We start from the raw sequence: 11635 nt of genomic DNA on the forward strand, positions 1-11635 counted from the left end.
AGTGCGTTATTGCATGTGTGCACGAACGTATGCATGAATATAAGAGACCATAAATCATCAGCGCACCCGGGCCGAGAACCACGCCACCCGCCACCCGCCGTCTCACCTCTTGAACGTGACGGACCTTCGTATTCGCGTGGGAATTCACTTGGATGGTCTTGACGTGCATCTCCTTGAATCGCTGCCGAGGTCTCAAACGGGGTCAATGCATCATTCGAAGGCGACTGTCCTGTAAGTTTGGCCATTTGTTTCTAGGGTTCTCAAGTATCGTAATATGTTTCTGGTTCTCTATATTTTTATATATAGTTTCTCTAGCTATCTATTTATCTATTTAATTGCAACTCTCTCTCTCTCTCTCTCTTCTCTCTGTCTATCTCTCTCTCTCTTATCTCGCTCTTTATCTTTCTCTCTTCTCTCTCTTCTCTTCTTACCTCTCTCCCTCTCTCCTTCTTTCTTCCCTCCCTCTCTCCTTCTCTCCCTCGCTCGTCCCTCCTCTCTCCCTCTACTCCCTCTCCCTCTCTTTCTCTCTCTCTCTCCCCTCTTTCCCTCCCTCCTCTCTCCGTCCCTCTTCCCTCCTCCCTCTCTCCTTCTCATCCTCTCTCGTACCTCCTCTCTCCCTCTCTCCTCTCTCTCCTTTCCCTTCTCTTTTCCCTTGCTCTCTCTCTCACCTCCCTCTTTCCTCTCCTCTCTCTCCCTCTCTCTCCCTCTTCTTCCCTCCCTCTCTCCCTCCCTCCGTCCCTCTCTCCTCTCTCCCCTCTCTCTCTTACTCTCTCTCCACTCACTCTCTCTCTCTGTCTCTACCCCTCTTACGCTCTTCTCTTCTCTTCTCTCTCTCTCTTTCCCTCCCTCTCTCCCTCTCCCTTCCTCCTTCCTCCCTCCCTCTTTCCCCCTCTCCCTCCCTCCCTCCCTCCCTCCCTCCTTCCCTCCTGCCCTCCCTCTTTCCCCCTCTCCCTCCCTCCCCCTTTCCCTCCCTCCCTCCCTCCTTCCCTCCTTCCCTCCTTCCCTCCTTCCTTCCCACCCTCCCTCCCTCTTTCCCCCTCTCCCTCCCTCCTTCCCTCCCCCTCTCCCTCCCACCTTCCCTCCCTCCTTCCCTCCTTCCCTCCCTCCCTCCCTCCCTCCCTCCCTCCCTCCCTCTCTTCCTCCCTCCCTCCTTCCCTCCCTCCTGCCCTCTCTGCACATCACAGCACCTAAAGGACAAAACCGTGACCTGGCTTACCTCTTCTCGTTCCCATCGATCGAGGATAAACTTTGGCACCGGCATGAACATCAATTTGGCACCCATGAGTGCAAGCGATCTGCAACATTAAAAGAATGTGTGTATATATAGAAGTATATATATATAGATAAAATATATATATATATATATATATATGATATATATATATATATATATTATATATATATATATATTATATATATATATATATATATATATTTATATACTTATACATATTTTTTTTTCTCTCTCTCTTCATTCTGATTGGGTTATGTAAGATTTTTGTCTAATTTGATTGTGATGTTTATTAGAAAGGGTGATGTCCACAATGTTAAATTATTTTTGGATCAATGATGATGATGACGTAATTCCTTTTGGCAATTGCAGAATCACCATTAACACCCAATAATAATTCTGTAGTTAAAGATAATAAGTCTATGGTTGAAATTAAAAAGTGAAAGAAAAAACTCCTCAAGTAAACACGCAAATCTAATTCCATGCATTAACCAAATTCCTTAAAAAAAAAAAAAAAAAAAAAAAAAAAGCCCTACTAACTTGACCCAGTACGGAATATGGTGACCTCGATCGCCGGAGTAAGACAGGTTCAGCACATACACCGAGAATGCAATGTTGCAGGTCAGCACGATGAGACACACCCCGTAGTACACACCTGGGGAGGGGGGGGAGGTGTAGATTAGTTGAGAGGGGAAAAGTACTGCATTATCTAATTACAAAACTTGAAGATAAAAAAAGAAGAATACATAGTGTTATTTGCATTTTTCTCTGAAATTTATATTCCATAATTGCCCTATTTCTTAACACTCTTTAACTCGGGAAAAGAATCAATAATCCACTGCTATAAGACATTGGTTCATAACCTTTTTTGATAGATAAATATATATAAAAATGAAATAGATCAATGAAACAAATCTAGTTACAAAAATTAAACACCTTTCCTTAACGAACCAAAATAATACACCTAACCGTCCAAATAATCATCATTCTCCCCTTCATCTTCATTTTTTCTTTTTTCTAAACAAAGCATCGAACAGACCAGGAGGCTTCGAACCACCTCGGGGTTTAGAAAGATTTATCAAAGGCTTAAAAAACCTACAAAGTGCACACCCTATGAAGTGCTATAAAGTGCACACCCTATAAAGTGCTATAAAGTTCACACCCCATAAAGTGCACACCCTATAAAATACTGTAAAGTGCACCCCCTATAAAGTGCACACCCTATAAAATACTGTAAAGTGCATCCCCTATAAAGTGCTATAAAGGGCACACCCCATAAAGTGTACACAATATAAAGTGCACACCCTATGAAGTGCCATAAAGTGCAGACCCTTAATAGGCCTACCGGCTAAAGGTAATGTCTCTGTCGGCGGTAGATTCTCCGTCATAGCCATGAGGAACACCATCATAGCCAACATAGAGTTGATGCCTAGGCCCACTTTCTCTCCCGTCTCGGCCGGAAGGGAGAACACGAGCAGCGCTGAGGAGAGAGAGAGAAAGAGAAATGAAGTTGGAAATTGTGTAAATTGTGGATTATGTTATATATATATATATATTATATATTTATATATATATTATATATATATATATATATATATATAATATATTTAATATTATATATATAATATTATATAAGAATATATATATATATATATATATATGAGGGAAGTGAGAGACGATATCATTAAGTTAGATAGATGGACAGACAGATAGAGAGAGATGGAAAAGAAAAGAAGGAGAGAGAGAGAGAGAGAGAGAAGAAAAGAATGAGAGAGAGAGAGAGAAGAAGAGAAGGAGAGAGAGAGAGAAGAAGAAGAAAAGAAGGAGAGAGAGAGAGAGAGTATAAAAGATATAGATAGAGAGAGGGAGAGAAATAGAGAGAAATCGAAAGAGAGAGAAAACAAACCTTACCGCAAATGTTGATAAGTACACCAGGTATGATGAAGAAAAACAGCGCGAATTTCACACGCCTTTGTAACTGCACGTGATAGATCACCACTGCGAAAAAAAACAAAAAAACAACTAAAGTAACTCTCAAAGTACATAGGAACTTTATCGTTATCATTCTTCTTTATCCACCGTCTTATTCCCTTTTCTTCTCCCCGAAATATAATCAGAATAACAACTTTACAAAAAAGACACAGATTAGGACAGCCAAACGAACACACACACACACACACACACGAAAACCCAACCTCAACCTCAACCCCCAACCCCAAACCCCCCAGGAGAAGGAGATGGGGGGGTAGGGGAGGGGAGGAGGGGGAGGGGGGATAGAGACAGACCCCCAACCGGGACACGTGACATCAAGGAGGATCACTTACTGGAAAAGGGGTGTTCACAGCACGGGTCCTTCTCCTCCTTCATCTCGGACCAGAAGTTCTCGAGGAAGAACTCGTGGTTCGGGTGGTAGCGAGTGATGTCCGAGGGGCCCATTTCGAGTTCGAGCTGGTCGAGGGGGAGACAGAGAGAGATGGGTTTAAGAAGAGAAAGAAAGAAACAAAATGGCGGGGGGGGGGGGAGACAGAGAGAGATGGGTTTAAGAAGAGAAAGAAAGAAACAAAATGGCGGGGGGGGGGGAGACAGAGAGAGATGGGTTTAAGAAGAGAAAGAGAGAAAAAAAAAACTTGGATAAGGGGATGAAGGAAGTAATGGGGGCTGACGGAGGGGGGGGGGCAGAGAGAGATGGGTTTAAAAAGAGAAAGAAAGAAAAAAAAAGACTTGGATAAGGGGCCCATTTCGAGTTGGAGCTGGTCGAGGGGGAGAAAGAGAGAGATGGGTTTAAAAAGAGAAAGAAAGAAAAAAAATGGCGGGGGGGGGGGCAGAGAGAGATGGGTTTAAAAAGAGAAAGAAAGAAAAAAAGGACTTGGATAAGGGGATAAATGAAGTAATGGGGGTGGATGAAGGATGTGTGAAGATAGGATGTACAAATGATGGAGGTATTTAAGTATTTATGAGATTAATATGTGAAGTTTCTTACTTTCTTTCTCTTTCTCTTTCTCTCTGTTTTTTTTTCTTCTTCTTCTTCTTCTTCTTTCTCTGTTTCTTTGTTTTTCTTTCTTTCTCACTCTCTGTTTCTCTAACTTTCTCTTTCTCTCTGTTTTTTTTTCTTCTTCTTCTTCTTCTTCTTTCTCTGTTTCTTTGTTTTTCTTTCTTTCTCACTCTCTGTTTCTCTAACTTTCTCTCTCTCTCTCTGTTTTTCTCGCTCTCTCTCTCTCTCTCTCTCTCTCTCTCTCTCTCTCTCTCTCTCTCTCTCTCTCTCTCTCTCTCTCTCTCTCTCTCTCTCTCTCTCTCTCTCTCTCTCTCTCTCTCTCTCTCTGCTCACTATGCAAAAATTGCGGGATACACTTATTACGACAAACCTAATATGGCTAATCCCTCTACAAGAGGGCTTGGCATATATATTAAGAACTCCATACCATCCAAAGTGATCGATGACAAGCGTGACACATGTGCTGAATATCTCGGTGTTAAATTATTTCTTGATGGCAAAACTATCATTATTATTAATGTATATAATCCGCATGATAGTGAAGAGGTACCTAAACCTCCTGACAATATGATACATAATGATGCTTTGTTATTTTGTGGAGATTTTATATGTTCACCATATATTAATTTTACTATAGACATTGGTTTGTCTTTGACATAGATCAGTGATAATAAAAGTTTTTTTTTTAACTACCAGATAAAACAAGTAATGTATGTTAACCATATAATGCAGCCCCTCAGGTATGTAAGATTTGTGCTTGACTAAGCCCTTTACGCAATAGAAGCTTAGCCAGTTTTTGGATAGATGCCGTGACATCTTACCTACTGGCTTTTTGCAGGGCATGTAAATTTGTTCTGCGAATAAACTATATCAAATCAAATCAATCTCTCTCTCTCTCTCTCTCTCTCTTCCTCTCTCTCTCTCTCACATCTCCTCTCTCTCTCTCTCTCATCTCCTCTTCTCTTCTCGCTTCCTCTCTCTCTCTCTCTCTTTCTCTCTCTCCTCTCTCTCTTCCTTTCTATCTCTTCCCTCTCTCAGCAATCTCCTCTCTCTCTCTCTCTCTCTTCTCTCTCTCTCTTCTCTCTCTCTCTGACCCCTCTCTCTCCACTGCCTTCTCTCTCTCTCCCCCGCATCTTCCCTCCCATCATCTCTCTCTCTCCGCTCATCTCTCTCTCTCCGCTCCTCTCTCTCCCCTCCTCTTCTCTCTCTCTCTTTCCTCTCTCTCTCTCTCTTTCCTCTCTTTCGCTCTCTTTCTTTTCTCTTTCTCTCTCTCTCTCTCTCCTCTCTCTCGTCTCTCTCCTCTCTCTCTCTCTCTCTCCCTCCTCTCTCTCTCTCTCTCTCTCTCTCTCTCCCTCTCTCTCTCTCTCTCTCTCTCTCTCTCTCTCTCTCTCTCTCTCTTTCTCTCTTTCTCTCTCTCTCTCTCTCCTCTCTCTCTCTCTCTCGCTCTATCTTTTCTCTCTCTTCTCATCTCCTCTCTCTCTCTCTCTCTCTCTCTCTCTCTCTCTCTCTCTCCCTCTCCAATCTCTCCCCTCACACTCTCTCTCTCGCGTCTCCTCTCTCTCGTCTCTCTCTCTCTCCTCTCTCTCTCCTCTCTCTCTCTCTCTCTCTCTCTTCTCCCTCTCCTCCCTTTTTAATCCACATATCGATCGACCTCCTGTCGTTGCTCTACTCTCACATATTGCTCATCTTATCTCTCTCTCTATCTCTCTCTCTCTCACTAGCTATCTTTCGTCGCTCTATCGCCAGCACACTCTCTCCTCTACGCCTCATCCTCTTCTCGCTCTCTGGTCTCTCTAATCTATCACCCATTCACCCACCCTTCCCCCCTCCCCCCTTTCTCTCTTCTTTTATCTCTCCCTTCCTCCCTCACCCACCCCGATCCCCCTAATCCACCCTAATCCCCTTCTCCCACCCCAATCCCCCTCTCCCACCCCAATCCCCACCCCTAACCCCCCTCCCCCCAAAAAAAACCCAAAGACAAATCATACCTGATTGACATCCGAAGTCCACGACGAGAAGATCATCTCGCAGGACTGCTGGTCGAAGGGAAACCACTGGATGTCGATGTCGCAGGTGGACGTGAAGATGGCGTGAATGAGGAGCTTCACCGTCCCGTCGGCGTTCACGATGACGTTGGTGTAGATTAAGGAGCCATCGTAGTTTTTGTCGGCGCTGGAGGGGCAGGAGGGGGGAGGTTGGAGGTGGGTGGGTGGACAGAGGGGGAGATTATTTTGTTTTGGTTGATGAGTGAGTGTCTAGTCTTTGTTGGTGAGATAGTAGATCCGCCAATAATTGAATTGTGATTGAGTGGTGGGGAGGGAGGGGGTGAGGGAGTGGGAGGATGGGTGGGAGTGGAGGTTGGAGGTAGGAGGTGGGGGTGGACAGAGGGGAGGAGAGTGGTGGGGGTGGGGTGGTGGGGAGGGAGGGGGGAGGGAGGGAGTGGAAGGATGGGTGGGTGGATGGGTGGGTGGAGGTAGGAGGTGGGGGTGGATAGAGGGGAGAAGAGTGGTGGGGGGTGGGGGAGGGAGGAGGGAGTGGGAGGGAGGGGGGGTGGGTGGGAGTAGGAGGATGGGTGGGTGGAGGTAGGAGGTCGTGGGGAGGGAGGGAGGGAGTGGGAGGATGGGTGGGTGGAGGGGGAGGTAGGAGGTGGGGGTGGATAGAGGGGAGGTGAGTGGTGGGGGGTGGGGTGGTGGGGAGGGAAGGGGGGTGGGAGGGAGTGGGTGAGGGGGAGGTAGGAGGTGGGGGTGGAGGGGGGGTTGGAATGAGGGAGAGAAGGGAGGGAGGGAGATGGAGGGTGGGAAAAGGTGGGTGGGGGAGGGAGAGGGAGGGGGGAGAGAATGAGTGAAAGAGGGAGGGAGGGAGAGGGAAAGGGAAAGGAAAAAGTAGGGAGAAAGAGAAAGAGAGAGAGAGATAGAGCGAGAAAGACAGACAGACAGATAGTGTATTAAGACAAGTAGTTAATCGAGAGAGAGAAAGGGGGGAGGGGGTTGTAAGAACAAAACAAAGAAAAAAAAAGACCAATAAATACGACAAGAAGAAGCAAAGACGAACAAAAAAAAAGAGATCAAGTACTTAGCAGAGAGAATTGGATCCCTTCAAGTCAGAACATTTATAGCCAAACATAAACAATATTCTCATCACAACGAACAAAGTAAGACTCGACAAACATCACGTAAAGTCAGAGTCGATGTTAATTAAAACGCACGAAGATGAAGGCAATCCTATAACAAAACGACATCCATGCGTTTTTCCTGCGAGTGCATGCACCTCATACTCCACCTACGTGTTATAGAGGATGACATCCGGGTGCCAAACGAGGTCATAGGGCACCCTCATGACGGACGTGTGGTTGTAGTACTCTGGGTCCCATGTGAGGTAAGGGTCATGCCAGATCATGATCACTTCGGTGTTGGTCACCATGATGCCCGCCTTCGAGTCCTGGAAGGAGGGAAGGAGGAAGGAAGGAGGGAAGGAGGAAGGAGGGAGGGAGGGAGAGGGAGGGAGGAAGGAGGGAGGGAGGAAAGGAGGAAGGAGGGGGAGGAAGGGGGAAAGGAAAGAGGGAAGGAGGAAGGAGGGAAGGAGGGATGGGGGAAGGAGGGAATGAAGGAGGGAAGGAGGAAGGAAGGAGGGAAGGAGGAAGGAAGGAGGGAGGGAGGGAAGCAAAAATGAGGAGGGAAGGAGGAAGGAAGGAAGGTAGGAAGGAAGGAGGGAGGAAGGAAGGAGGAAAGAGAAAGGAGGAGGGAAGGAGGAAGGAAGGAAGGAGGGAGGAAGGAGGAAGGAAGGAGGGAAGGAGGAAGGAAGGAGGGAAGGAGGAAGGAAGGAGGGAAGGAGGAAGGAAGGAGGGAAGGAGGAAGGAAGGAGGGAAGGAGGAAGGAAGGAGGGAAGGAGGAAGGAAGGAGGGAAGGAGGAAGGAAGGAAGGAAGGAGGGAAGGAGGAAGGAAGGAGGGAAGGAGGAAGGAAGGAGGGAGGAAGGAGGGAAGGAGGAAGGAAGGAGGAAGGAGGGAGGAAGGAAGGAGGAAGGAGGGAAGGAAAGAGAGAAGGAGGAAGGAAGGAGGAAGGAGGAAAGGAGGAAGGAAGGAGGGAGGTTAGGTGCCGTGGCGGTATTTTTGTATGGTTTGGGGTCTTTGGCTTCTCTCTGGCTCTCTGTTTCTTTCTTTCTCTCTCTTTCGATTTCGCTTTCTTTTTTTCTCTCTTATTCTTTCTCTCTTTCTCCTTCATCCTCTGCTCCGCTGTTTTTTCTTTCATTCTTCTATCTATTTTTATTTTTTTTTTTTTTTTTTTTTTTTTTTTTTTTTTTTTGTTTTTTTGTTTCCTTTTTGTTTTTTTATTCCTTCTTTCGCTCATCTCTCTTCCTCACCATCTCTCTCCTCCTCCTCAACCTCTCATCTCTCTCTCTCCTCTCTCTCTCACTCTCTCTCTATATATATATATATATATATCCCCACACAAAATATATATATATATATATATATACGCCTCCTATATATATATATATAGTTAAGTATTTATGTACTGAATTAAAAAAAAATATATATATATATATATACATATTTGAAAAATGATTATATATGTATATATATATCTTTCTCTCTTCTCCTCTCTCTCTCTCCTCCTCTCTCTCTCTCTCTCTCTCCCCTCTCCTCCTCCTCTCTCTCTCTTTCTCTCATCATCCCTCTCTCACCCCCCCACCCTCCTCTTACCCCTCCTCTCCTCTCAATCCTTCGCCCGCACCTTCTCTCTCCCACCCTCATTCTCCCACTCTCTCCTCTCCCTCACCCTCTCCCCCCTCTCCCTCTCCCCCTCGCACAATCTCTCCTTCCTCCCACTCTCACTCCTTTCCCCCCCTCTCCTCTCTCCTTCCCTCCCCTCTCTCTCCCCCCCCCTTCTTCGCGTTCTTCTCTCTCTCTCCTCTCTCTCCTCTCTCTCTCTCCCTCCCTCCTCCACCACCCACACTCTCTCTCTCTCAATCTCTCCTTCTGCCAAAGATAATATGAAAAAATAACAACAGTGGTTTTGGTTTGACTTCATATAACCTCTTTATTCGGTCATCAACTCCCCCATCCTTGATTGACGTCCAGCTTCTTAAAGTTGAAAAAAAACAAATAGAAGAAAATGACATGTGTGTGTGTGTGTGTTTGTATTTGTGTGTGTGTGTGTGTGTGTGTGTGTGTGTGTTTGTATTTGTGTGTGTGTGTGTGTGTTTGTATTTGTGTGTGTGTGTGTGTGTGTGTGTTTGTATTTGTGTGTGTGTGTGTTTGTATTTGTGTGTGTGTGTGTTTGTATTTGTGTGTGTGTGTGTTTGTATTTGTGTGTGTGTGTGTGTTTGTATTTGTGTGTGTGTGTGTGTGTATGTGTGTGCGTATGTGTGTGTGTTTGTTTGTATTTGTGTGTGTGTGTGTGTGTGTGTGTGTTCTGCAATACATATTATATATATAACAAATGTCGTCCATAAAACACTGACACAAGTAGAATGTGACACTAGTCGTAGTACGACACGGACCATCTGAGTGTGATGCAGGTGTGTGCAGCGCAGTTCTGTTCTCTGGTTCTCAAATAATTCAATATGTAATGTAATATCGTTAAGGCAACTACAACAAACACCAAACTCTATATGTTAGTTGTAATTTGGTGATTGAATCAATCTGCGTTCTTTACTGAATGAAACTGTAACTTACATTTTTTTTAATTGACCAAAAAAATGAATCAGATGCTAATATGATAGTCACGGCAAATTGGGCACATGTTGTAATCATTGTCTGATTGATCTATGTTATGCATGACTGATGATTTCTATGTTCCTACATCACATACCGTGATCATGTTTATGCTCACTGGACAAACATAGTTGTGAAAAGTCGAACCAGATTGGCATTTAAGCGCATGCTAACTCATATTTCAACATTTTGTTAATTCCTTTTTGTACATGTATACTATTGGTAGATTGACAGACAAGCAAACAGGTAGACAGACAGACAGACAGACAGACAGACCGAGACATGGATAGACAGAAAAAGAGAGAGAACAATGTGTGTGTGCGTTTGTTTGTGTTTATATGTGTGTGTATGTGTAATGTGTATGCGTATGCGTATGCGTATGTGTATGTACATGTATGTATATATCTGCATGACTGTATTTACATGCGTACATAAACAACAAGTAAACAGCCCCCCCCCCTCCCCCCTCCATATTCACAGAACGCAAACTCACCAGATTGAGCACATTGAAGAGAGCAATTTCAAAATGGATGGTCATGACGTCATCATGGGAGAGAATAGGCCTAATGTGCTTGTTGTAATACTTGAATATGTCTTTGTACAACAGCTGCTGGTCGGATGGGCTGTGACCCGCGTGCAGCACCTCCTCTTCTGCAGTGTCTGCTCCTCCTGCAGAGTGACTTTCGTCTGCGAGGTAGAATTTCGGGATTAGTTTGGCATCATTAGAATGGGATTATTATTATTAAGGTGAAAAGATAAAGCAGTTAGATTAAAGGTTGGATGTGACGTTCCGGTTATGTTTTTTTTTCTTTTCTTTCTTTCTTTCTTTTTTTATTACTATTGAATTTCAAGACATCATGGTAAATTCTATAAATTTTGCTTCTCAATTTAAAGTCATTTCATCTGTGAAGATATGCGTGGTCTCAAGAAGGCAAAAATAGATGAATAAAGAGAAAAGATCTCCACACACACACACACACACATACACACACACACACACACATACGCACACACACACACACTAACATACACACATACATACACATTAACACACATACAAAAGAAATACCGTGTTACTATAGTATACGATCTACCAGGGTTATCTAACAGTTTAGGTTAGGTTGGGTTTAAACTAGATTAGGTTAGGTTATGTAAAGTTAGGTGTAGTTAAAGCTAGATTAGATTAAGTTAGGTTAGGTCATGGTAGGATTCACACCGTGGCAGACCGCATACTTTAGTAACACAAGAAATACTTAGACACAAATGTGAATAAAAGTAATGGCGCATTTAATAGCAATGCATAACTGACAAAGATAAGATGGCTTTCATTCTAGATAAAGTAACAAGCAAAGATAACTGACCTAGTCTAGTTAGCAGACAAACATGACCCTCTAAAAGAAATGTCTTGCTAGGACCTATACTAGCTTCTCTACTTTTACTAAGTCCATAGCAACTCCCTAGGTATCCATATTTACTAGCCTCTATATATATATATATATATATATATATATATATATATATATATATATTTATATATATATAATAATATATAATTTTTTTTTTTTTTTTTTTTTTTATCTACTTTTACTAAGTCCATAGCAACTCCCTAGGTATCCATATTTACTAGCCTCATAGCAACTACCTGTATTCACACTTGAGAACTGATAGAAGAGTTACTTTGCTTTCATTTCCATATAA

General features: G+C 43.9%; 1 protein-coding gene across 1 annotated transcript in view; it reads right to left on the bottom strand.

Moving 5' to 3' along the window:
- Positions 1 to 10709, bottom strand: part of LOC122258381 (acetylcholine receptor subunit alpha-type acr-16) — a 19859-nt gene extending 9150 nt beyond the window's left edge. Inside the window, exons 1-8 of the mRNA XM_086539403.1 lie at positions 10431 to 10709; positions 7507 to 7661; positions 6212 to 6395; positions 3556 to 3679; positions 3143 to 3229; positions 2577 to 2711; positions 1772 to 1886; positions 1217 to 1295 (exon numbers count right to left, since the gene is read on the bottom strand). Coding sequence (XP_086395529.1) covers positions 1217 to 1295; positions 1772 to 1886; positions 2577 to 2711; positions 3143 to 3229; positions 3556 to 3679; positions 6212 to 6395; positions 7507 to 7661; positions 10431 to 10475 — 924 coding nt within the window. The 5' untranslated portion in view covers positions 10476 to 10709. The remainder of the gene's footprint in view (positions 1 to 1216; positions 1296 to 1771; positions 1887 to 2576; positions 2712 to 3142; positions 3230 to 3555; positions 3680 to 6211; positions 6396 to 7506; positions 7662 to 10430) is intronic.
- Positions 10710 to 11635: the final 926 nt, after the last annotated feature.

This window comes from Penaeus japonicus, unplaced genomic scaffold (assembly GCF_977035675.1).
Source record: "Penaeus japonicus unplaced genomic scaffold, GWHDUDI00000001_assembly GWHDUDI00000009, whole genome shotgun sequence".
Taxonomy (NCBI): domain Eukaryota; kingdom Metazoa; phylum Arthropoda; class Malacostraca; order Decapoda; family Penaeidae; genus Penaeus; species Penaeus japonicus.